The sequence below is a fragment of the Ornithorhynchus anatinus genome, chromosome 1 (assembly GCF_004115215.2).
Source record: "Ornithorhynchus anatinus isolate Pmale09 chromosome 1, mOrnAna1.pri.v4, whole genome shotgun sequence".
NCBI lineage: Eukaryota > Metazoa > Chordata > Mammalia > Monotremata > Ornithorhynchidae > Ornithorhynchus > Ornithorhynchus anatinus.
The window spans coordinates 161,022,012-161,049,747 of NC_041728.1; the positions used below are offsets into that span (position 1 = coordinate 161,022,012).

The 27,736-nt window shown below is 42.2% G+C and overlaps 1 protein-coding gene and 2 non-coding genes across 5 annotated transcripts in view; 1 reads left to right on the plus strand and 2 right to left on the minus strand.

The window, feature by feature from the left end:
- The window catches only part of ZBBX (zinc finger B-box domain containing), a 106,150-nt gene that overhangs the window by 76,204 nt on the left and 2,210 nt on the right, over positions 1-27,736 (minus strand). The window contains exons 2-7 of one of the 3 annotated variants that reach the window (XM_029067858.2): positions 18,671-18,737; positions 15,295-15,420; positions 14,929-15,042; positions 13,124-13,214; positions 2,346-2,394; positions 107-216 (exon numbers count right to left, since the gene is read on the minus strand). In XM_029067858.2, coding sequence (XP_028923691.1) covers positions 107-216; positions 2,346-2,394; positions 13,124-13,214; positions 14,929-15,042; positions 15,295-15,362 — 432 coding nt within the window. In that variant the 5' untranslated portion in view covers positions 15,363-15,420; positions 18,671-18,737. Of the gene's footprint in view, positions 1-106; positions 217-2,345; positions 2,395-4,728; positions 4,816-13,123; positions 13,215-14,928; positions 15,043-15,294; positions 15,421-18,670; positions 18,738-27,736 lie in introns of those variants that run through there. The other 2 variants (XM_039913274.1, XM_039913275.1) reach the window with 2 other exon arrangements.
- On the plus strand, positions 303-440 carry LOC114815489. Its single transcript, XR_003763268.1, has one exon. It is a non-coding gene; the product is annotated as a small nucleolar RNA SNORA7 (small nucleolar RNA).
- LOC114816272 lies at positions 10,442-10,579 on the minus strand. Its single transcript, XR_003764037.1, has one exon. It is a non-coding gene; the product is annotated as a small nucleolar RNA SNORA7 (small nucleolar RNA).

A 27,736-nucleotide genomic window follows, 5' to 3' on the forward strand; every position in this document is an offset into this window, starting at 1 on the left:
CTGTGTTCAGTCTATCCTGTATCTACCCCAGCACTTAGTGGAGTGCATGGCATGAAGCAAGCGCTTAACAAATACCATTAGGGGGGAAAAAACAAAAAAAACTTGCCAGTTGGGCTGTTTTAATCTCGCATTGTCCACATGCTTTTCCTCTTGTTTTGGATTTTTCAAGGACACTGTCACTTGCCATTTTGTAGTCATATGATTCTTTCTCTGTTTCTGGAAAAACACAGGGAAGAACAAATCAACAAATGAAAAATAAGATGATTTTCCTTATACATAAAATAAGCAAATCGCAAATATAGCCTCTCTCAGGGTCACACCTGGAGAGTTTCCAGTATTCTACCAGTCTCGACTATGGGAGGGGGAGTCAAGCAGAGGCCTGTCCATTCCATTCCTAGCTTGGGCAGTGACTAGCAAGTGGAAGACAATCTGCTATAATTCAAAACTCACCTGTTCTGGGCAGCAGCAGCAGCATGGGGGGAGAGTCAAGGGTAGAGACAGTGGTAAACCACTTCCAGATTTTTACCAAGAAAACTCTATGGATACACTACCAGAACAATTGCAGATGGAGGTAGGGCATTCTGGGAGGGATGTGTCCATGGTGTTGCTATGGATCAGAGATGATTTGACAACATAAGACAAGACAAATTCTATATATAGAGAGACAGAGACAGAGAGACAGAGACAGAAGTGTGCCTAGTGGCCTGCGAATCAGGAGGACCTGGGTTCTCATTCTGACTCCCTGACTTGTCTGATGTGACCTTGGGCAATTTACTTAACTTCTCTGTGCCTCAGTGATCTCAACTGGGGATGAAGGCAGTGAGCTCCACATGTGCCTGGACTGTATCCAGCCAGATTGCCTTGTATATTATACTAGTACTTAGTACAATGCCTGACACACAGTAAATGCTTAAATACCACAATTATCATTATATATTGCTTCTTCATTCTCTAGAACTACTTATAATTTTATGTTGCATTCAGTAGTCAGGGAAGATGCCAGAGTCCAAAAAAAAGCATTTCACTCCTAGCCATATTTGTCTAGAAAGAAGCAGAGCTGAACTCCCCCCGGCACCTTGATTGAGAGATTGTCATCTCCATTCTAAACAGTTTCTTAGGGGTCTCCCAAGAAGACCACCAAGATGTTGGCTGTGGTTCAACAGGGTGGCCCCTGATACCCCATTTGAGAGTCATCCTGTGCATTCTCCTGGACTAAGAGCAAATGGTTCTAGAACATCTGGCTACTGTCATGTTCCAAGTTCAGAGGTATAGGAGACTGAGATCAGAGACTGAAAGCAAAATGCCTATATTGAAGTTTACAATTACAATAGACTAGATTAGACTGTGAGCCCGTCATTGGGCGGGGATTGTCTCTATCTGTTGCCGAATTGTACATTCCAAGCGCTTAGTACAGTGCTCTGCACATAGGAAGCACTCAATAAATACTATTGAATACAGTAATGCATATAAATATCATTGACCAATTGAAGCTGATGCCTCCCCATTAAGACAGCTGACCTGAGGAGCAATGATGGGCAATAACCAACAATATAAAGGACACACTTGTTGGGCCCCTGTCAGGCACAATTGTCTCTAGTATGTCACCTGCCAATCCCTAAAGCAATATTCAGATAAGATTCAGACTGAGTGTAGGCTCAAAGTTCTAATTTTAAAAAATCAAAAATCCTTTATTTCTTCCCAATAGCCAAGAAAGAAAAACTGTTCTTAACCAACCACCTCACCAGATAATCACTTTGTCTTAAATGTTTCTATACTTGTTTTTATGGTATTTGTCAAGTGCTTCCTATATGCTGGGGTATATACAAAATAATCAGGCTGAACTCAATGCATGTTTCATGGTGGGGCTCAACAGTCTTAATCCCCTAGGATTTGAACCCTGCTCCTCTGACTCCCAGGCCTGTGTACTTTTCACTGGACCATACTACTTCTCTACCTTTCTCACCAATAGCATTTTAGTCATTCAAAATGAATGTGTCCACCACTCAAAGCATAATTTTGAAAAACTGTTCACTCAGGAAAATTCATTCAATAGTATTTATTGAGCACTCACTCTGTGCAGAGCACTGCACTAAGCACTTGGAATGAACAAGTCGGCAACAGATAGCGACAGTCCCTGCCGTTTGACGGGCTTACAGTCTAATCGGGGGAGACAGACAGACAAGAACAATGGCAATAAATAGAGTCAAGGGGAAGAACATCTCGTAAAAACAATGGCAACTAAATAGAATCAAGAAAATAGAATCAGGAAAATGCAAAGCTGATGAGAAAACTGCTTTCTGTGGATTTTGTTTTCATTATTCTATCCAAGTAACAAAAAGTCTTACCTTGACTAGTCTCTTTCAGTGCTTTTAATTTTACTTTCCCTGAAGAAATCTGTATAAGTGAAACATACAAAAATGCACTCTAATGAGAATTATGGAAATGCTGAGATTTGGGTGCACCTTGAATGAAAGTGCAACTTTTTAAAAAGTATATTTCTAATGGAAGAATGGGCAGAATGATCAAAATTCCTAAATCAATCAACATTTTACACTGAGAAATAATAATTATGGTATTTGTTAAGCAGCATGGCTCCGTGGAAAGAGAACAAGCTTGGGAGTCAGAGGACATGGGTTCTAATTCTGTCTCCTAACTTGTCAGCTGTGTGACTTTGGGCAAGTCACTTTAACTTCTCTGTGCTTCAGTTACCTCATCTGGAATAATGGGCATCAAGACTGTAAGCCCCATGTGGGACAATCGGATTGCCTTGTATCCCCCTAGCACTGAGAACACTTCTTGGCACACAGTAAGTGCTTAATGAATGCCATCATCATTATTATTAAATACTCACTATGTGCCTGGCACTGTACTAAGCGCTGGTGTAGATACAAGCAAATTGGATTGGACACAGTCCCTGTCGCATATGGGGCTCACGGTCTCAATCCCCATATTACAGATGAGGTAATTTAGGCACAGAGAAGTGAAGTGATTTGCCCAAGGTCATGCAGAAAGACAAGTAGCAGAGCTGGGTTTAGAAACCAGGTCCTTCTGACTTCCAGTCTCATAATCCCATAATGGCTTGTGACATCACAATTGGATTAAAAATATCATTCGTTCTTTGTTCTTTAAGTAGGTTCTAGCTTTGAAATTAATTAATCAAATGCATCACAGCCATTAAACCCAGTTACTTGCTCTCATTTATATAAAAAGCACAGGTTTCTTTTGGAAGAGTGGCAAATCTAGAAAATTCACCCCATTCATTCAATCATATTTATTGAGCACTTACTGTGTGCAGAGCCCTGTACTAAGCACCTGGAATATACAGTATGGCAACAGATAGAGACAATCCCTGCCCAACAATGGGTTCACAGTCTAAAAGGGAGGGACAGCAAAACAAAACAAGTAGACAGGCATCAATACCATCAAAATAGATAAATAGAATCATAGACATATACATATCATTAATAAAATAGAATAATGAATATTTACAAATATACACAAGTGCTATGGGGTGGGGAAGGGAATAGAGCAGAGGGAGGGAGTAGGTGTGATGGGGAGGGGAGAAGGAACAGAGGAAAAGGGGGGCTCAGTCTGGGAAGGCCTCCTGGAGGAGGTAAGCTCTAGTAGGGCTTTGAAGAGGGAAAGAGACTCAGTTTGGGGGATATGAGGAGGGAGGGCATTCCAGGACAGTGGTAGGACAGGGGTCGATGGCAGGACAGGTGAGAACGAGGCACAGTGAGGAGATTAGCGGCAGCAGAGTGTATGGGGTGGGCTATAGAAGGAGAGAAGGGAGGTGAGGTAGGAGGGGGCAAGGTGATGGAGAGCTTTGAAGCCAATAGTGAGGTATTTTAGCTTCTATTGATAATCTCCATCTACTTCTGGAGATGCAGACCTTCCAGCTTTCCTATTTGAGTTATTCTTAGACAACATCTACAAAATAATGCAGCATTTTTAAATGAAGTGCCAAACTTTCCAAGCCCTAAGATGTCAAGTGTTAATGGAATACATTTTGAGAAGTAGAATTTTACAGAGACTGTACTTTTCAAACTACACAAATGTGCTTTGCTTTTGCTAAAATTAACATTTTACAATTGGTAAAGAATAATGAGAGTACCCTATAAACTCACTTAGTGCCTAACTACCTATTTGCAGGTTCAGTTGCCCACAACAATTTCAGGGGCTTGTAGATCTATTCACTACAGCTTGTTTTGAAATTTTACCCTTCGTTGGCTTCACTAAAGGCAGCAGTTTTGCTTTGTTCATTTCTGTCATTCATATTTAGAGTGCTTACTGTGTGCACAGCACTGTAGTAAGTGCTTGAGAGAGTAATACAATGATAAACAGTCACATTCCCTGCCCACAACGAGCTCAGGCTTGGTATTTAGAGACTATGTAACTACTATGTTGCTGCTGCTTAAACCAGACTTTCAAATGAAGAACAAAAAGAACTAAGAAATTTCTCTAAAAAAATCCCTCGTGCATTATGATTTAATTTAAATTGGTTAGTTAAAGGGGATAGTAGTTATTGATACATCTTCATTAAGAGCAATTTCCCCCTACTCCCTAAAATGCTTCAAATTACAGAAATAGCATAATACAAAGTCAAATAACTGTCAATCCTAATGTATTTCTTTTGACAAATGCAATTCACATTTAGCTTGAATTTCATCCCTGTCTGCATTTCTGTGCATTTCTTTAAATGGTATTTCTTAAGCCTATAGCACTTACTATGTGGCAGGAACTGTATAAAACGTTGGGGTAATACAGTCCATTCATAAGAGGCTCACAGTCTGTGAGCCTCTTTTATTTATATAGTTTCTGTTGAATTTTGGACAAGAATCCCTAAGGAGTTAAAAAAAAAATACATAGGGTAATCAGGGATGAAACTAAACAGGTTACCTTACTATTAACTTTCTGTTTATTGTCATCTCTAGCTGGGAATTTCAGGTCAAAAATGATATATTGTTAGCCATATATGCAGGACAATATAATTTGAATCTGGTTTTAGGAATTGTTTTTTCTAATTCCTGGAATGAAAATAATAAAAGCCTACTTACATTTTGAAAAACATATGAGTTGTGATAGCTAACCCAAACACCACCAAGCACTATCTCCAAGCCACACTACTAGTAGAGACACTGAAAGAGCCAATATAGAAAGCTGCATAGCTGTCACTTCTCACCAGGTGGATTTCAGGGATCCCAAGTAACTGTCAACCTGAACTGGTTGATAATCCTGGTATCATGGAGAAGGCAGGCAGGAGATAGTGCTGGAGTTGCCCTAGTTTCTAGCAGAACCTTTTAAAGTTCTGACACTGCCAGGATTATTTCTATGTTACTCAAGCCTACAACCACAGGCATTGTCTGTGTCCCTGGGAGCCACCTATCAGTAAATGAATCAATTAGTCATTTTCATTGAGTACTTACTCTGAGCTCTGAATTAAGTGCTTTGGAGAGTACAATATTACAGAATTGGCAGAGAAGTTTGTTTTTTTTTAATTGGTATTTGTTAAGCGCTTACTATGTGCCGAGCACTGTTCTAAGCACTGGGGTAGACACAGGGGAATCAGGTTGTCTCACTTGGGGCTCACAATCTTAATCCCCATTTTACAGAAGAGGTAATTGAGGCACCGAGAAGTTAAGTGACTTGCCCAAAGTCACATAGCTGACAAGTGGCCGAGCCAGGATTCAAACTCATGACCTCTGACTCCAAAGCCCGTGCTCTTTCCACTGAGCCACGCTGCTTCTCTGGTATAGTCCCAGAAGTTGGAAGATATATTCCCAGATGGAAGTTACCATCCCACAAGGTGTTCACAGGCCAGAGGGGGGAGACAGACATTGAAATAAATTACAGATATGCACATACGGAGGGGCTGAGGGTGGGGTGAATAAAGGGTAAAACAGAAGATCAAGGGAACAGGGGAAGTGAGGGCTTAGGGAAGGCGTTTTGGAGGAGATGGGATTTTAATAAGGCTATGAAGAAGGGAGAGTGATGATATGTCAGATATAACGGGGGAGGGAGTTCCAGACAAGGGGTCAGCAGCAAGATAGATAAGATCGAGGTACAGCAAATAGGTTTGTGTTAGCAGAAAATCAGTGAGGTGAGATAGGAGCTGGCAAGGTGATTAAGTGCTAAAGGTCTGTTAGAGTCATGCCACTAACCATCCACTGGGGAGGACAAAGAGGCTCCATCAGCACTGAAATAGTTAAAAACAAAGAGGGACAGAGTGAGCCAAAGACATGAAAACAGCCAAGTCATTTCTCTGATAAAACAACCTAAATAAGGAGACATACCTTGCCAAAAATCACTAAATTGGGAAGCATACCTAGCCAAAATCAGGAAATTCACCTAGACAGGTGAAGCAATGTTGACTAGTCAAAAGAGTATGGACCTGGGAAGCAGAGAAACTGGGTTCTAATCCCAGCCCTTACTATTTATCTGCTATGTGACCAAAGGCAAGTCACTTAATTTCTCTGAGTCTCATTTATCTCATTTGTAGAATAGGGATTAAGACTGTAAGCCCCTTGTGGAATTTAGCGCATATCTACCACAGTGATTAGTACAGTGACTGGCACAGAGTAAGCACTTAACAAATACCATGAAAAAAAATAACTGATTGAGGTCAGTCTCATGGAAGAAGGCAGGTTGTCCCAGTACCAGTGCAAGGCAGTGGGCATCAATAATGCTCAGACCGCAGAGACTCTCTGTCACTATTCCCCAGTTCATGCTAACCAGGACCTTCCTGGACTGGAGGAGCCTCAGTGACATGTAATAGAGTTCAACCACACCTCTGTTCTCCAAGGTTACTGTGGAAAGTGGTTTTACTTAATTTTACCAGCATTCAAGGGAGTGCCAAATACACACACTCCACCAAGGGTCCAATACCAGCCTGTGATCAAAGGAACCCATTCTGCCAATGTTTTTTCTTTCTGCTTCCAAGTGCTTCTGCCTTCTCCTGCTCTCAGGGTGCTTGCTTCTTCCCCTCTGTGTACCTCCATACTACTTCCACATCCCCCCTCCCCTCCCCCTTCCTTTGTGTGCCCTTTTCTTCCCTCAAAGCAACCACCTTTTATCTGCTTTAAGCATTGCAGCTGTGGCTCTATGAGGCAGTCATTGATGGGTGAGGTCCATTACCGGGTAGAATAGGGAGAGAAGGCCACGCCTCCCTTCATGCTCTGTCCCCACAGGTCTGCAATCACCTGTCTCAGATAGAGCCCATTAGTGCCTTTGCAAAGACTCTTCCTTGTTGTTGGCAGAATCACAAACAGTTACTGGTAAATCAGCTTACTGTGGGCTCCCCACACTCTTTATCTTAACCTCACAATGACTTGGAAGTGCAACACAATTCACCACCCCTAAGTTTCCTCATTGCTTCCTCTGGTGCCCTTGCTACTCAGTGAGAGCTTGGGGTGTAAGGACATACTCACCTGAGTACTTTTGCTCCATCTACACTTTTGTGCCAACTTTTATGAGGTAGTAAAAATACAATAAGTTTACAAGGTGGGGCTAGTGAACGATAGGAGGAAAAGTCTTTTCTGTATGTAATAGACTTGACTGTCTTTATCCTTCAGCCTGCATATTCAGCCAGTCACTAAATCTTGATTCTTTCTCCACAACATCTCCTAAATTTGCTCATTCCTTTCCATTTAAACAGCTACCACACTAGTCCATCATTATGTACTGTATATTGTTAAATATTGTTATTGTTGTTATATTGTTTATATACTAATATATATTAGCTCTCTCATTCACCCTACACAACCAATCTCTCACCAACACCTGCCGGTCTCACCTTCACAATATCGCCAAGATCCAGCCTTTCCTCCATCCAAATGGCAATGGTGCTGCTACGAGCTCTCAGTGAAAAGAGCACGGGCTTGGGAGTCAGAAGTCATGAGTTCGAATCCCAACTCTGCCACTTGTCAGCTGGGTGACTGTGGGCAAGTCACTTAACTTCTCTGTGCCTCAGTTACCTCATCTGTAAAATGGGGATTAACTGTGAGCCTCACGTGGGACAACCTGATTACCCTGTATCTACCCCAGCGCTTAGAACAGTGCTCTGCACATAGTAAGCGCTTAACAAAAACAAATACCAACATTATAATATCCCGACTGGATTATTGTGTCAGCCTCCTCTAGGATCTCCCTTCCTCTTGTCTCTCCCCGCTCCAGTCTATTCTTTGTTCCGCTGCTCGGATCATCTTCCCACAGAAACGCTCTGGGCCTGTCACTCCTCTTCTCAAAAACCTCCAGTGGTTGCCTTTCAACCTTCGCATGAAACAAAAACTTTTCACTCTGGGCTTCAAGGCTCTCCACCTCCTTGCCCCCTCCTACCTCTCCTCTCTTCCCTTCTCTCTTTCTACTGCCCACCCCGCACGATCCGCTCCTCTGCCACTCACCTCCTCACCGTCCCCTGTACTTGCCTATCCCACCATCGACCCCTGGCCCACGTCCTTCCGGTGTCCTGGAATGCCCTTCCTCCTCCACCTCTGCCAAACTAACTCTCTTCCCCTCTTCAAAGCCCTACTGAGAGCTCACCTCCTCCAAGAGGCCTTCCCAGACTGAGCCCCCCTTTCCCTCTGCTCTCTCTACCCTCCCCTCCCCTCCAACCTCTGCTCCTCCCTCTTCCCCTCCCCTCCGCACTTTGCTCATTTGTATGTATTATTTATTACCCTATTTATTTTGTTAATGACGTGTACATCCCCTTGATTCTATTTATCTTGATGATGTTGTCTTGTTTTTGTTTTGTTCCGTTTTGCTTTGCTGTCTGTCTCCCCAGTTTATACTGTGAGCCCGTCGATGGGCAGAGATTCATTCATTCATTCAATAGTATTTATTGAGCGCTTACTATGTGCAGAGCACTGTACTAAGCGCTTGGAATGAACAAGTCGGCAACAGATAGAGACAGTCTCTGCCCTTTGACGGGCTTACAGTCTAATCGGGAGAGACAGACAGACAAGAACAATGGCAATAGAGTCAGGGGGAAGAACATCTCTTAAAAACAATGGCAACTCTATCTGTTGCTGAATTGTACATTTCAAGTGCTTAGTACAGTGCTCTGCACATAGTAAGTGCTGAATAAATACTATAGAATGAATGAATTAATGAATAATATCGTTATATTAGTACAGAGCTCTGCACACAATAACACTCAATAAGATTGACTGACTGCCTGGTGTAAGTGCCTGTCATATTCTGTCTTTACTACTGCATGAGTCTCCTCGCTGTTTTACCTGTTTCCTGTCTTTCCCTACTCCAGGCACATATTTCACTCTGCTGGCTGGATCATTTTTCAAAACGACTTCTGTGTAAGCTTCCCCACTCAAGTATAGCCAGTGGTTGCCCATCCATCAACACATCAAGCTGTGGATCATCAAGCAATGGGCCCCCACCCCACCTGCAGCAGTGGTTCTCTTGCTCCACACTAAGTCCACCTCACTCCTCATCATCTGCTGAGGTGAGATGAAGCTGGACAAGCAGTGTAGTCTAATGGTTAGCTCAATGGCCTTTGAATCAGAAGAACCTGGCTTCTAATCCTGTTTCTGCCACTTGTCTGCTGTGTGACCTTGGGCAAGTCATTTCACTTCTCCATACCTAAGTTATTTCATCTTTAAATTGAGGATTAAAACTGTGAGCCCCATGTGGAACAATGACTTTGTCTAACCAGATTACCCCAGCACTTAACAAACACCATAGAAAACAAAATGGAAAAAACCCCACCAGTTTTCAGGAAGTCAATCCCCTTATCTATGTTTGCTCCTCTTCTACTATCAACCTTCATAATTTGCTCCTCTATGAACTATTCCTCCGTCTTGCCTCATCGACCCTCATACTCTGGTCACACCCTCTCTCTTTCCTAGAATTTCCTCCTACTACATATCCAACAGACCAGCACTCCCCCAACCTTCAAAGCTGTACTGAAATAACATCTCCTCCAGAAAACCTTCCTAGACTGAGCTAGTTGTAGGCAGGGAATGTATCTGTTTATAATTACATTGTACTGAGTGCTTTAATTGACATATTCAAAATCCAATCAGATACAAATTTTACATGCTTCGCTCTAACTAAATCTTCCTCAGGGTCATGAGAAATCATCAGTTCTTAATACTGACAAGTCCAATTTAATTAAAACTGCCTATAAAAGGTGAAAGAGATATTAACAATCTAATAGTTTATGCTGTGATACTGTGAATTAAAGCATAATTAGCCTACTGGCACTATGAATAACACACTGCTTTGCACACAGGTGTTGTCTTATGCTGTTGAGTTGTGTCTGACCCATAGTGACGCCACGGACACATCTCTCCCAGAATTTCCCACCTCCATCTGTAAATGTTCTGGTAGCGTATCCATAGAGTTTTCTTGGTAAAAACACGCAGTAAACGAGTCTCTGCCCTCGACTCTCTCCCATGCTGCTGCTGCCCAGCAAAGGGGAGCTTTGATTTGTAGCAGATTACCCACCACACATTAGCCACTGTCCAAGCTAGGAATGGAATGGGTAGGCCTCTGCTTGACTCTCCCTCCTGTAGTCATGACTGGTAGAATACTGTAAACTCTCCAGATGCAACCCTGAGAGGTCAATATATCTGATTGAATGAATGAATGATTACGTAATCCCCCAACCCTAGTTTCCCCTCTACTGCATCACCCACACAGTTGGTGCCTTTAGGTTCATATCCTTACATTCAGTTGCTCCCCTTTCCCTTAGCTTATTTTAATGTCTGTCTCCCGCATTGGACTGTAAGCTCCTTGAAGGCAGGGATTTTGTCTATGAATTCTATTGAACTGTACTCTCCCCATGCTTAGTACAAAAGATCTGCACAAAGTGAGAGCTCAATAAATTCTACTGATTCAGTGATTGATCCTTGGATACCAAAAGTACTTATAATGATTGTGTCAAATCCTAAGGCACAGGATATTTGTAGATATCATCTCAACCCCACTACACGTAATTAAAACTTTTTCAAAATGATTTTTAAGGAAATAAACAAAATGTTTTAACAGATCAAAGTCTAATCCCGAAGTCATAGAGCAGAGGGACCTGATCAAAGGGACGTCTGGGATTGTTCTTTTCCCTTTATTAGAAAACTCACTGAGCACTGATAAACAGGGCTGAAATATTTCTCAAGACAGAATGATGACCAGCAATAAATACTTTAGTCAAAAATACAAGGGAAAAGAACACAGAAAAAAAACAGATAAAACCAACAATAACTATGGTATTTATTAAGTGCTTACTATGTGCTAGGCACTCTACTAAATACTGGGTTAGATACAAGCAAATCAGGTTGGACACAGTCCCTGTCCTACACACGGGCTCCCAGTCACCATCTCCATTTTACAGTTGAGGTGAGGCACAGAGAAGTGAAGTGACTTGCCCAAGGTCATACAGTGGACAAGTGGCGGATCTGGGATTAGAACCCGCAACCTTCTGACTCCCAGGCCCATGCTCTATCCACTAGCCTATGCTGCTTCTCTAAAGAATTATGCCCAATGTGAGGCTCAAATTTAGGACCCTGAGATTAAGTCTCATACTCTATCGACAGAGTTAGCCGGGGACCTCAGAGCTAGCCGTAGACCCAAATTAGTTTAAACAAAGGATTAAACTGAATACCAGGAAAAGAGGATACAAAACAAGAAAGGCAAGCCCCTTATTACTTTATTAGCCTTTCCCAGTAGTACTGACAAGGAAATATAGGGACTCCTTACCACAGATTTAAGCTAGATTCCAGAGTAGGTACACCACTACTGGAATATTTTTGCTATGAAAAGTTTCAGGAACAGGGAAAACTGTGATTTAAAGCCAAAAATCCCAATTAAAGTAGATTAGGCTTCTGGCACTGGGGCAGCCTCATGGCTGTCGTAGTCATGAAGTCTGTGAGCAGTTATTGGGCAGGCATTATCTCTATCTGTTGCCAAATTATACACTCCAAGTGCTTAGTACAGTGCTCTGCAAATAGTAAGTGCTCAGTGAATACTTTTGAATGAATATGAGGTCTGTGGGGCCTGCTTTCAGGAAGCCTGAGACAAACAGCAATTGGCTCTTTGTCCCGTAAAAACCAAAGATGAGGTCTTTGGGACTATTTTCCCACATGAAGTGATTGAGCGAAGGGAGAAACTGACCCTTTAAAGACAGAAATTGAACCTGGGTCAGGATAGGAGCAAAGTTGGAGGGCAGCCCTACCAGTCGGGGGAACAAGAGAGCATTGAGAAGGGAACTACTGACTTGTACGGCTCCCTATAAAAATTTAGGTCCAACACAGAGATGGCAACTACCTTCATGCCTAAAGTGAAGACAAAGTTCTCCCTGAAAGCTCCAGTGGTTGCTGGGGAATTTAGGTAATCAGTTCCTTGGGTGTTGGAGATGTGGTTTTCTCCATTCCTTTCCTATGCTTCCCTTATCAACTTCTAACAGGATTTAGGATTGGGTGGTTTGGAATATGGCGTAGTGGGAAAAGCACGGGCTTGGAAATCAGAGGAGCTGGGTTCTAATCCCAGTTCTGCCACTTGCTTGCTGCACGACGTTGGGCAAATCACTTATCTTCTCTGTGCCTCAGTTTCCTCACCTGTAAACTGGAGATTCAATAGCCATTCTCCCTTCTATTAGACTGTGAGCCCCAAGTGGGAAAGGGACTCTGAAGGACCTGATTAACTTGTACCCATTTACCCCAGTGTTTAAAATGCTTGTACATAGTAGGTTCTTAACAAATACCATTAAGTATTATTAGTATTACTACAAAACTTTCACCAACAGCTGACTTCAACAGGAAATAACAATGTAAATAAAAGTTGGTGGTAATCACATATACACAAGCTCTGTCCTTAGTTAATCAATTTTAATTGACATATTCAAAATCCAATAATATACAAATTTTACATGATTCACTCTAACTGAATCTTCCTGAAGATCATGAGAAATCATCAGTTCTTAATTGATTGACAAATCCAATTTAATTAAAACTGCTTATAAAAGGTGAAAGCTATTAACAATGTAATAATTTATGCAATGATACTGTGAACTAAAGCATATTAGCCTATTGGGACTATGAATAACATTTACTAAAGCAAATTATAAATCTTTTTGCTTGGCACATATCCTAAAAATCAAGTGACATTTTCTTACCTTAACAAAATTTTCTTTATTTTGCAACTGTCTCTGCGATTGATATCCTGATTGAATTGCCTGTCCAGATTTCCAGTGATATCCACTTGACCTTTTACATGCAAATAGCAACAGTTACAGAATGTATTTCTCTTGCTCGTAAAATCACACACACACACATACAAACACACTCATATATGTGTGTATATATACACATACCTTATTCCCTTGTTTTAGGAAGTGGAAATCTAATGTGATAGAAAGGAATGAAGTCTATGATGGGGTGGGATGTAGGGAGAAGGCTCTGAGGAGAGGGGAAGAGGCCAGGAAGGAGAAGAAAGAGTACCTTCTTCTTCACTGCTTCATCTCTGGTCTTTTCTGGGCAAAGAACCAATCGCTCTTTGCCTCAGGCTTACCGAAAGCAGGCCCCACAGACCTCGTTGATGTCGTCACTGTGAGAGCCATGAGGCTGACTCAACTCCAGATGCCACAGCCTCCGCTAGTGCCACAAAACTCCATCCCACACCCAGTGCCAACTTGCAACATCCTGGACCTCAGAGTTGTGCTGCTAGGATACCAACCCCACTGCCAATCAGCTCAGTATCACCCAAGAAAACTCCAGCCCCAGATGGCTGTTGGAAAGAGGTGGAGCCAACATTTTGTTTAATCTTCTGTTCATTTTTCAAATCCATGAATGGGACTGGCTAGTTGTGCTACTATTCCTGCCCCCCAAATGTTGATGCCAAGCTCCTGGAGTCCGCAGCCCTCATAAAGTGATGTATGCCCTTAGCGCCACAATGCTTCTTAAAATACAGCCCCTCAAGATTGGTTATTGTTATGAAGAAATTAAAAAAAGATATGCATCAAGTACATTTAGCTGGTGAAAGTTAAACTATCTTCAGTAAACTTTGGGAGGTTACTTTGCATTTCATAAGGTTAAAACAGCAGGATTCTCAAGTGTAAATCTCATGGAAATCTCATGGATTATTATCTAAAATCATTCAAAAAAGTTGGAAAAAAATCCTAATTCCTTGCCCATCTTCCCTAATGGTCCGGTTTTTAACATTCAAACCAGGTAATGTGACAGCTTAAAGGTAACGTAATGTAGAAACAAACTAAACAGTCCCCAGGGAGAGATGGGGAAAAACAATTCAATAAAAATTCAACTTAGGCCCCTTGTTTTACACCGAGAAGAATGGAGAAGACTGCAGATAGAAAACCATGACATCCTGAACAGAGAGACAAAGCCATAGGAGCTAAGAGATATCGGGGAGCCATTTACTTTGATTCACTGACTTTCAATTCAGGCATTTCTGGGAGACACGTTTGGTGGTTCTACCTTCTTTATAACAATATATTTACATCAGAGGATGCCTTTTAATATATGTGTAATGTTTACTGCATCTTAGAACAGAAAAACTTCCATCTAAGAAATACTGACCAAATGAAGAATCCAAACCATTATATTGCTACTTCACTGTCCGTCAAAAGCTGGTAAGGACAGAGGGAAAAACAGGAAAAAAATAAAGCGGAGAAAAAAATAGTTCATGCGATGGACTACAAATAATCTAATGGGTTTTTTTAAATACCTGGATAAGCTAGTAAACACTGTGAGCTCAAGTAAAAAATATCCAGGTCAACTCTGCAAGAATAAAATGCGTAGTGCCAAGGTAAAACCCCTAAAGTGAGGTGGATGAGTCTGTGTCAGACTTCACTATCCAACCTTATGTTACTTAATGTGCAAACCCTTCAAACCAACGCATGTTAGTGAGAAAGATGTTTTACTGTTACAGTGTAATAATTTATTCTCAAGAAATTTCCCCTACTCTCTTTCTTCTTTTTCCCTACTCATGCTTGCTTGAAGTTGCTGTAGTTTTTTCTCCATCTCCACATTTTCCAGTTCTAACTTTACTTTCTCTACTTGCAGCTCACGCGTATTTCTGAAAAGTGAAAATGGTTTCAAAAGTTAGAGTTGCTGAATGTAGTAAAAAGCATATTTTCAATGTACGATGTCATTTTTTCCCCAACTCACAAGTGAGCGTACAGTCTTTCTTTCAATATTAGTTTCTTCCATTTACAATTTAGACAAAAATAGGGGTGGGTAATTGCAGTTTATATATATTGGGTATTGGGTATATATATTCACAAGATTAATGGAAAACTAATTCAGAATATCACTTTTAAAGACTTACTTGGCTTTTAATTTTACAGAGTTTCCAGTTTTTCCCTTTGGGAGAACTATAAAATCATTGGTGTTCATGACTTGTGTTGTAATTCAGCCTCCCAAATATTACTACTTGTGATATCTGAAAAATAACCTGTATGAATACAAGAACTGTGTTAAAATTAAAGCAATACATGAAAATATAAAATAAAAACTATAAATGATCAATAGGGAAAAAATAGACAACAAAACCTTCACAAATACATGGTATAACTCAAGCATTATAAAATGCTATGTTCTATGCCAAATATAACATGAAAATTGGAGTTCACAGTTGACTTCCACAACATTTGCTTATTGTGGGCAGGGATCATATCTACCCACTCTGTTTTACTGTAGTCTCCCAAAATCCTAGTACAGTGCTCTGCACACAGTAAGTGCTCAATAAATACCATCCATGATGATGATGATACAGTCTAAAGAAAAAGAAAGAGAAAGAGACAGGTTTTGTTTTCATCTTCAGTGTCAATAAATTTCACAGATGTTTCCCACTGAAAATGTCAAATGTCCTGGCTTTATATCTTCCATATTTTAATTTGAGCCTGATAATGATTGTGGTATTTGCTAAGGGCTTACTAAATGCCAAGCAATGTCCTAAGAGCTGAGGTAGATATAGGATAATCGAATCTGACACAGTCCCTATCCCACATGGGGTTAAGAGTGGGTTTATTTTATATGTGTTAATTACTACACTAATAAAAGCATCACTATGAATTTTTACTTTTACTCTTACTATTGTACTCTCCCAAGCACTTAATATAATACTCTGCACAAATTAAAGTGCTCAAAAGACATGATTGATTGACTAATTGATTGATGCTTTGGTGACTCAGTTCCTTCATCTGTAGCAAGACCTAGTGGCAACAACATAGTAATAATAATAATAATAATGTTGGTATTTGTTAAGCGCTTACTATGTGCAGACCACTCTTCTAAGCGCTGGGGTACATACCGGGTAATCAGGTTGTCCCACATGAGGCTCATAGTTAATCCCCATTTTACAGATGAGGTAACTGAGGCACAGAGAAGTGAAGTGACTTGCCCACAGTCACACAGCTGACAAGTGGCAGAGCTGGGATTAGAATCCATGACCTCTGACTCCCAAGCCCGGGCTCTGGCTTAGGAGTCAGAAGATGTGAGTTCTCATCCCGGCTCCACCACTTGTCTGCTGTGTGAACTTGGGCAAGTCATTTAACTTTCCTGTGCCTCAGTTACCTCATCTGTAAAATGGGGATTAAGACTGTGAGCCCCACGTGGGACAACCTTATTCCCTTGTGTCTACCCCAGCGCTTAGAACACAGTGCTCTGCACATAGCGCTTAACAAATACCATTATTATGGACTGTTTCCAACCTGATTAGCTTGCACCTGGTACATAGTAAGTGCTTAACAAATACCACAATTATTATTATTATTATTATTATTAAAATGGGGATTAGGACTGTGAGCCTTAGGTGGGACAGTGACTTTATTCAATTTGATTCTCTTATATATACCCCACTGCATAATATAATGCTTGGCACACAGTATGTAGTATACTATAGTATACATAGCTCCTCTGACTCTGAGGCTCATGCTCTATCCACTAGACCATACTGCTATAACTTTTAATTAGCATTTATTCTCTTCTCCCTAATGCTGTCATTGTGAAATGGGGTGTCTATATTATTCAGATCAAGGAATCATTTATCTATTTCTGAGAAGACTGACATCAACTCAGATCTTACTGTATAAAATATTCATCCTGCACTAAATTAAAGGCTTGAAAAAGCCTACTTTAACACAATTACAATTTGGAAGTAATTAATGTGGCCTGCAATCAATTAATGTTATTGATTCAGGTCTTATTCTGGGAAGGACGCTGTAGTAAGCACTCAAGAGAGGACAATCGAGTATTTGGCCAGGGACTCTGACTACAGGATGTTGTCCAGTGGGTGACTAAAACATTAAAGATTAAAGGAAACTCCCTTATGGCACCAGGGGCATGATCTACGCTGCACATATTTAAAAAAATGGTACTAAATATCTTCTCAGAGTTGCACCTGGAGAGTTTCCAGTATTCTACCAGTCTCGACTACAGAAAGAGTCAAGCAAAGGCATTCCCATTCCATTCCTAGCTTGGGCAGTGGCTAGCGAGTGGAAGGTAATCGGCTTTAAGTTAAAACTACCCTGTGCTGGGCAGTAGTGTCATGGGAGGCAGTCTAGGGCAGAGACTCAGGTTGACTGTGTGGAAGGAGGCAAGGGTAAACCACTTCTGTATTTTTACCAAAAAACCTCTATGGATACACTATTGCAAGGATTGCAGATGGAGTTGGGAAATTCTGGGAGAGATGTGTCCAGGACGTCACTATGGGTCGGAGATGACTCGACAGCATAAGACAAGACAATTTATTAAGTTGCTTACTAGCTTCCAGGTACTTGATTAAGCACTGGGGTAAATACAAGCTAACCAGGTTGGACACAGTCCACATCCTACATGGGGCTCACAGTCTTAATCCCCATATCTTCATTACCCTATTTATTTTGTTAATGAGATGTACATCACCCTGATTCTATTTATTTGCTATTGTTTTAATGAGATGTTCTTCCCCTTGATTCTATTTATTGCCATCGTTCTTGTCTGTCTGTCTCCCCCATTAGACTGTAAACCCATCAAAGGGCAGGGACTGTCTCTATCTGTTACTGATTTGTACATTAATAATAATAATGTTGGTATTTGTTAAGCGCTTACTATGTGCCGAGCACTGTTCTAAGCGCTGGGGTAGACATAGGGGAATCAGGTTGTCCCACGTGGGGCTCACAGTCTTAATCCCCATTTTACAGATGAGGGAACTGAGGCACAGAGAAGTTAAGTGACTTGCCCACAGTCACCCAGCCGACAAGTGGCAGAGCTGGGATTTCGAACTCATGAGCCCTGACTCCAAAGCCCATGCTCTTTCCACTGAGCCACGCTCCTTCTCCATTAATGTGTACTAAGCACATTCCAAGTGCTTAGCACAGTGCTCTGAACATAGTAAGTGCTCAATAAATACTATTGAATTAATGAAATTCTACAGATGAGGGAACTGAGGCACAGAGAAGTTAAGTGACTTACTCAAGGTCACACAGCAGACAAATAGAGGATCAAGGATTAGAACTCAGGTTCTTCTGAGTTCCAGGCCCTAGCCACACATATTTCAGAAAAACTGAGCTATCAGGGCTGATCTGCACTAACAATATCTTAACAACTGTTTCTGAAGGAAAGAGGAAAAAATTAAATGCTGTCATATAAGCAGCACCAGATTTACAAGCATTATGTTATGTGCAATTTAATAAAAAAATTATTTTATTCAACTGGCATCTCACTTCAGTCCAAGTAGCAAAGTTTCTTCTCAATTAGGTGTTTTATCAGGCCATCTCACATCACACAATTCTGAAAATTAAGAAGACAGGGAGACTGTATTGACTAGTCATGCCACTTTGACCATTTTCCTTAATTAGGCCCATAAAAGAGAATGGTTCACCTTCTTGAGGAAGCAATGATATTGCCAAGGTGGTGACTTGAATAATCATTATTTTGAACACATACTGGAGCTTTCTAATTATTCTTGCCTTACTAATCACTTCAGACAGTATTGATTACAGTCTGTAGACAAGCTCTTTATATGTTAGGCTAGGGTACATCATCAAATACTTAGGAGTTTTTGTAATTAGGTATCTGATACCCACGGCCATTTACCTATCCATAGGATTAGACCTGATGGATCCCAATTAAGTACAGTTTTACTGCTATCAGGTCAGGAATATGAAATTGTTCATAAAGAAACGAATTGATCAATTGAAGATATTTATTGAGCACTTATTGTGGGCAGAGCACTATACTAGACACTTGGGAGAGTACAATTCAATAGAATTAGTTGATAGACACCATCCCTACCCAAAAAGGAACTTATAGTCTCCAAGAGGAGTTTAGCACATAGAAGACTGCAAACCAGCCCAGGACTATTCACTTGGACATCCAGGTATCAGGATGACATCATCCAACTCAACTACATCCTCACCTGTTTTAATCCTTCCCTCTCTTCAACCCAGCATCATTATTTCTCCATCCTTACTGACTGCCATTCCCATTGTCCTCACCACTTGTTTTAGATGTTTAACTCCCTCCTTAAACTCCCTATCCCCCAGCTCCCTCATCTCTTGCCCCTGATGACTTGGCCGTGTACTTTATTGATGCAGTTGAAACCATAAGATGTGATCACCTTCCCTGATCCTCTCCAGTCCCTCACTTTTCCTCCCCTTCTTCAACTCTCCCATCTTTCCTAGAAGTATCACAAGAGGATATTATCACAAGTGACTATCTCAAACCTCCTCTCAAAATCTACCCCCACCATCCGTACCTTGGACCTCATCCTTTCATACCTTAACAAAATGCTTGCCCCCTAACTTCTTCTCTCACAGACTGTCATCTTCATCTGTGGCCTCCAATGGCTTCTTCCCCACTGCTTCCAAACAAACTAATGTATCCCCTGTCCTAAAAAAAAATTCTCCCTTGACCCCACAGTTCCCTCTTGTTATAACCCCAACACCTTTCTACCATTCCTCTCCAAACTCAATCAGTCATATTTGAGTGCTTACTGTGTGTAGAGCACTGTACTAACTCTTGGGAGAGTACAATATAAGAGACTTTGTAGATACTTTTCCTGCCCACAACATCCATGAGAGAGTTGTCTACACCCGCTGCTCCAACTTTCTCTCCTCCACTTTTCTCCTTGACGTGCTCCAATCTGGCTTCTGGCCCTTTCACTCCAAGAAAACTTCACTCTCAAAAGGTAACCGATGATCTCTTTCTTGCCAAATCCAAGGCCTCTACTTCACCCTAATCCTCCTCTATCACTCGGCTTCCTTCAACATTTTGGATCATTCCCTTCTCCTATAAACATTATCTAACCTTAGCTTCACAGACTGTCCACTCCTGGTTTTTTCTATCTGGCCACTCACTCCCAGTCCTTTTCTCAGGCTCCTCTTCTGCCTTCCACCCTCTACTGATGGGAGTCCTTCAGGGTGTTCTGGATCTCCTTCTATTCTCCCTCTACACCACCTCTCTTGGAGAACTCATTCACTCCCATAGGTTCAGCTACTATCTCTATAACAAATGATGCTCAAATCTACATCTCCAGCCCTGATCTTTCTCCTTCTCTGTAGTCATTTATTTCCTCCTGCTTCGGGATAGCTCTACTTAGATATCCTGTTGACATTTCAAACTTAACATGTCCAAAACAGAACTCCCCACCAACCCACACAAATGTGTGCCCCCCCATCCCTGACTTTCCTAGCACTTTATACAGTTCCACTATCTTTCCTGAATTACAAACCCATAATCTTTTCACTAACCTCAACTCATCTCCCTCATTCAACCCATATAAGCAATCTGTCACCAAATGATGTTGGTTAAACGTTTACAACATTACTAAAGTCCATGCTTTCCTCTCCATTCAAACTGTTACTATGCTAATCCATCCATCTCATTCTATCGCCTCACCTACTGCATCAGCCTCCTTGCTGACCTCACTACCTCCTGTTTCTCCCCAATCCTGCCCATACTTCACTCTACTACCCGGGTCTTTTTTCTTAAAAAAAAAGCTCAGTCCATATTTCCTCAGTCCTCAAGAACCTCCAGTGTTAGCCCATCCACCTCCACAGCAAAGAGAAACTCCTTACCATTGGTTTTAAAGTACTCAATCATCTTGCCTCACTGATTTCCTACTACAACCCAGCACACTCACTCACTTTGCTCCCCTAAAGCAAAGCAATCTACTCACTGTACCTCAATCTCATCTTTCTCTCCATCAACCCCTTGTTTGGATCCTGCCTCTGACCTGGAATTCTCTTCTCCTTCAAATACAGCGGATCATCTCTCCCTATCTTCAAAGTCTTATTAAAATCACATCTCCACCAAGAGGACTTCCCCAAATCAGCCCTGTTTTCTCCTACTCCCTCTCCCTTTTGTGTCAACCTTCCACTTGGATTTGTACCCTTTTAGCACATGATAGTCACCCCATCCTCAGCCCCACAGCACTTGTGTATGTATCATACTGTGTTTTCATGTCATCCCTTTCTTTTTTTTTTATGGCATCTAAGTGCTTACTATGAGCCGGGCACTGTGCAAAGTGCTGGGGTATATCTGAGCTAATCAGTCCATGTCACACAATCTTAATTCCCATTTAACAGATGAAGTAACTGAGGCACAGAGAAGTGAAGTGACTTGTCTGAGGTTCCACAATGGACAGAAGGTGGAGTCAGGATTAAAACCTAGGTCCTTCAGGCTCCCAGACCCATGCTCTATCCACTAGGGTGCCCTGCTTCTCTACTGCTAGACTATAAACTCCTTGTGGACAGAGAACATGTCTACAACTTCTATTACACTGTACTCTCCCAAGCACCTAGTATAATGTTATGCACATTAAGTAAGGTCTCAAATACTATTGATTTACTGATATTTGGAAAAGTTCTAAAATTAACAGGACTGAACTGCATGTTTACTTAAATTACATACATGACATGGATGTAGTAGTATTTGAATATAAAGGACTCTAGTAAAAATAGAGGGAAAAATGAAATTAAGAATTTAATCATTCCCAAATGATTGTAAACTGCATTAATAACTGTGGTATTTGTTAAGCTCTTACTTTGTGCTAGGCACTGTACTAAGCGCTGAGTTGGATACAAGCAAATCAGGTAGAACACAGTCCCTGTCCCACATGGGGTGCACAATCTTAGTTCCCATTTTACTGAGAAGTGAAGTGACTTGCCCAAGGTCACATAGCAGACAAGAGGCAGAGACAGAATTAGAACCCAGGTCCTGCTGACTCCCAGGCCTGTGCTATATCCACTAGGCCAGTGCTTCTCTAATAGTTAAGGTATTTCATTCAATTCAATAGTATTTATTGAGCGCTTACTATGTGCAGAGCACTGTACTAAGCGCTTGGGATGAACAAGTTGGCAACAGATAGAGACAGTCCCTGCCGTTTGACGGGCTTACAGTCTAATCGGGGGAGACGGACAGACAAGAACAATGGCACTAAACAGCGTCAAGGGGAAGAACATCTCGTAAAAACAATGGCAACTAAATAGAATCAAGGCGATGTACAATTCATTAACAAAATAAATAGGGTAACGAAAATATATACAGTTGAGCGGACGGGTACAGTGCTGTGGGGATGGGAAGGGAGAGGTGGAGGAGCAGAGGGAAAAGGGGAAAATGAGGCTTTAGCTGCGGAGAGGTAAAGGGGGGATGGCAGAGGGAGTAGAGGGGGAAGAGGAGCTCAGTCTGGGAAGGCCTCTTGGAGGAGGTGATTTTTAAGTAAGGTTTTGAAGAGGGAAAGAGAATCAGTTTGGCGGAGGTGAGGAGGGAGGGCGTTCCAGGACCGCGGGAGGACGTGACCCAGGGGTCGACGGCGGGATAGGCGAGACCGAGGGACGGCGAGGAGGTGGGCGGCAGAGGAGCGGAGCGTGCGGGGTGGGCGGTAGAAAGAGAGAAGGGAGGAGAGGTAGGAAGGGGCAAGGTGATGGAGAGCCTTGAAGCCTAGAGTGAGGAGTTTTTGTTTGGAGCGGAGGTCGATAGGCAACCACTGGAGTTGTTTAAGAAGGGGAGTGACATGCCCAGATCGTTTCTGCAGGAAGATGAGCCGGGCGGCGGAGTGAAGAATAGACCGGAGCGGGGCGAGAGAGGAGGAAGGGAGGTCAGAGAGAAGGCTGACACAGTAGTCTAGCCGGGATATAACGAGAGCCCGTAATAGTAAGGTAGCCGTTTGGGTGGAGAGGAAAGGGCGGATCTTGGCGATATTGTAGAGGTGAAACCGGCAGGTCTTGGTAACGGATAGGATGTGTGGGGTGAACGAGAGGGACGAGTCAAGGATGACACCGAGATTGCGGGCCTGCGGGACGGGAAGGATGGTCGTGCCATCCACGGTGATGGAGAAGTCTGGGAGCGGACCGGGCTTGGGAGGGAAGATGAGGAGCTCAGTCTCGCTCATGTTGAGTTTTAGGTGGCGGGCCGACATCCAGGTGGAGACGTCCCGGAGGCAGGAGGAGATGCGAGCCTGAAGGGAGGGGGAGAGGACAGGGGCGGAGATGTAGATCTGCGTGTCATCTGCGTAGAGATGGTAGTCAAAGCCGTGAGAGCGGATGAGTTCACCGAGGGAGTGAGTGTAAATGGAGAACAGAAGAGGGCCAAGAACTGACCCTTGAGGAACTCCAACAGTTAAAGGATGGGAGGGGGAGGAGGCTCCAGCGTAGGAGACCGAGAATGATCGGCCAGAGAGGTAAGAGGAGAACCAGGAGAGGACAGAGTCCGTGAAGCCAAGGTGAGATAAGGTATGGAGGAGGAGGGGATGGTCGACAGTGTCAAAGGCAGCAGAGAGGTCAAGGAGGATCAGAATGGAGTAGGAGCCATTGGATTTGGCAAGAAGGAGGTCATGGGTGACCTTAGAGAGAGCAGTCTCGGTAGAGTGGAGGGGACGGAAGCCAGATTGGAGGGGGTCTAGGAGAGAATGGGAGCACTTTATTTGTTAAGCACTTACTATATGCCAGACACTGTTCTAAGCACTGGGGTAGATACAAGGATTAGAACCCCCATCTTCTGACTCCCAAGTCTGTGGTCTTGCCACTAGACCATGCTGCCATACTGTATTATGTTCTAAGATTAAGAATAAAGGTTACAATTTACACTTCTGTAGTTTCCATCAGGAATTTAATTCAGTATTCTATAAACAAATATCATTTACAGTACAACTGATTAATCATATGTGAATACATTTTGCTGAACTTCAACAATCATCATTCAATGTTTTCCTTATGCTTAATGTTCTTTAGTTAAGGCTCCAGAAAGTATTATTTCCCCTAGTAGAAAGAGCAGGGTCTGGAAGATTCTTCTGGGATATCATGGGTCAGTTATTTAATCTAATTAAGGCTTCAGTTTTCCCATGCATGAAATGAAAATTAGATAGATTTTGAACCTGAGTGGGACAGGGCCTGTTGTCCAAACTGACATCCTTGTATCCAGTCTAGTGCTTAGTATATAGTAAGCCTTTAATGAATGCCACAATTAATTTACACATGCTCATTTTCTTCATATTAATTGCTATTTATTGAGTGCCTTCAGAGTGTGAAGCAGGGAATTTATGCTTGGGGAGTATAACAGAAGCAAGATACAATCACTGTCCTCTAGGAGTTTATAGTGTAATGGAAGAGGCAGACTTAAAAAGGTTTATACGTAATGGGAGCTGGGGGAATAATAAGCTTATAAAAGGAAGCAACAGTATAAACTAGCTGAATCAATAATTGAACACACAAGTGAATATGCCAATAAAAGCATGATATGTGCATAATTATAAGGAGAGGAATGAAATTATGAGTACTAAAGATAGTGTGGCTTGACAAGGCAGAGTTTCTCTTAGGGAAATCGAGATTCGGGAAGGCTTTGAATTTGGAAAGACCTCTGATCTGGAAAATTTTGCCTTGGGGAGGAAGATCCAAGCTGGGTTCCAAGGGTGCTTAATAAATGAATCAAATTCACAGAGGGAATATAATATTCCAGGGTGCTATTTGAAGTGGCATTAACTCTAATATGCCACTTAAAGCCATGTTAGAAAGGATAACTTCAGAGCATTAAAAATATCTGAAGCTCATTTTTTACTCTTAGTGCAAATCTCTGAGATTATTCATACATGAATTTGGGCTGCTAATAGTTGAAAAAGGCTATTAATATTTTTATGGCATCTATTAAATTCTTAGACTATGTACCAGACCCTGTACTTCACATTGAGGTAGACACAAGCTAATCAGGTTAGACATAATCCTTGTCCCACATGGGGCTCAGAGTCTTAATCCCCATTAGCAGTGTGGCTCAGTGGAAAGAATCCGGGCTTGGGAGTCAGAGATCATGGGTTCGAATACCAGCTCTGCCACTTGACAGCTGTGTGACTGTGGGCAAGTCACTTAACTTCTCAATGCCTCAGTTACCTCATCTGTAAAATGGGGATTAACTGTGAGCCTCACGTGGGACAACCTGATGACCCTGTATATACCCCAGTGCTTAGAACTGCGCACTGCACACAGTAAGTGCTTAACAAATACCAACATTATTATTACACAGATGGGGCAACTGTGACAAAGAGAACTTAATTGACTTGCCCAAGGTCACATGGAGGACAAGTGGCTGAACAAGGATTAGAACCCAGGTTCTTCTGACTCCTAGGCCCTTGCTCTTTCCACTAGGCTATGCTGTTCCTCAAAAACTGTAAACATAAGGTATATTCTGATACCGCAAAAACAAATATTTACTGCATCCCCAATTAGTAACAATAGTAAGGTACAATATGGCACATTTTCTATACACACTTCACAGTTATTTCCTAAGCACTTATTACATCTCATTTATCCATATTGACACACTTATGAAAAAGTATTATGCTTCCCAATTTATAGCAAAGAAACTAACTGATAAAAGTTACGTAAAGTTAAAAGTTAAAACCTTCTGCACCATCCAATCAGAAAACCAGATTTTAGAACCTGGCTTCCTGTCCAATTGTGTATTATTTCCATTGGTGATAAGCCAGAATTGGCTTATAAATATTTTTTACCTATAATCTTCTTGGATCCCACTGCCAAAGCCAGGTATCGTTCCATCTACCTTTGGCCAGTCCTGACTAAACTCCTCAAATAGCTTGTATACCCTGACTGCCTCTATTTCATCACATCCAATTTTCTTCTCGACTCCCTCTCCCTTCCGAGTCACCTATATATTTGGATGTGTACCCTTTAAGCACCCGATATCAATCAATTCCATTTATTGAGCACTTACTAGGTGCAGAGCACTGTACTAAGCACTTGGGAGAGTGCAATACAATAGAATGCTGCCTGCCTATAACAAACACAGTCTAGAGGGGACACAGGCATTAATATGAATAAATAATTTATAATATACAATTTAAATATTTGTACATAAATGGCGGGTTTGGGACTGAGGCAGATATCAAATCTCAAAGGTTCATAGACAACACAGAATGGAGAGGTAGCCAGGGAAAAGAGGGTTTAGTCAGAGAAGGCATCTTGGAGGAGATGTGACATATCAAAGGCCCACCCTCAGCCCCACAACATTTACGAATATATCCACCATAATTCATTTTTAGTGACTGCCTCCCACTCTAGATTGTAAGCTCATTGTGGGTCGGGATCATGTCTACCCACTCTGCTGTATTATTCTCTCCCAAGCATTTAGCACAATGCTCTACACACAGTAAATGCTCAATAAATACAATTGATTGACTGGACAATTAGGTTTTGGCCCTCTCTATCCCAGTGACTATCCTAAGGCCACCATTCATTCATTCAATAGTATTTATTGAGCGCTTACTATGTGCAGAGTACTGTACTAAGCGCTTGGAATGTATAAGTCAGCAACAGATAGAGACAGTCCCTGCCCTTTGACAGGCTTACAGTCTAATCGGGGGAGACAGGCAGACAAGAACAACGGCAATAAATAGAGTCAAGGGGAAGAACATCTCATAAAAACAGTGGCAAATAAATAGAATCAGGGTAATGTACATCTCATTAAACAAAATAAACAAAATGAATAGGGTAATAAAGATATATACATTTGAGCAGACAAGTACAGTGCTGAGGGGATGGGATGGGAGAGGAGAAGGAGGAGAGGGAAAGGGGGGAGAAGAGGGTTTAGCTGCGGAGAGGTGAAGGGGGGTAGAGGGAGCAGAGGGAGAAAGGGGGGAGCTCAGTCTGGGAAGGCTTCTTGGAGGAGGTGAGCTTTAAGTAGGGATTTGAAGAGGGGAAGAGAATTAGACTGTCGGAGGTGAGGAGGGAGGGCATTCCAGGACCGCGGGAGGACATGGCCCAGGGGTCGACGGCGGGATAGGCGAGACCGAGAGACGGTGAGGAAGTGGGCGGCAGAAGAGCGGAGCGTGCGGGGTGGGCAGTAGAAAGAGAGAAGGGAGGAGAGGTAGGAAGAGGCTAGGTGATGGAGAGCCTTGAAGCCTAGAGTGAGGAGTTTTTGTTTTGAGCGGAGGTCGATAGGCAACCACTGGAGTGTTAAAATGACTGACTGACTGAATGAATGAATGAATGAATGTCAATTAGGTTGGACCCAGTCCCTGTCCCACATAGGGCTCACGGTCTAAATAATTTAGAGATGCAGCATGACTCAGGGAATAGAGCACAGGTTTAGGAGTCAGAGGTCACGGGTTCTAATCCCATCTCCGCCACCTGTCAGCTGTGTGACTTGGGGCAAGTCACTTAACTTCTCTGTGTGCCTTAGTTACCTAATTTGCAAAATGGGGATTAAGACTGTGAGCCCCATGTGGGACAACCTTAATCCCTTGTATCTACCCCAGCGCTCAGAACAGTGCTCGGCACATA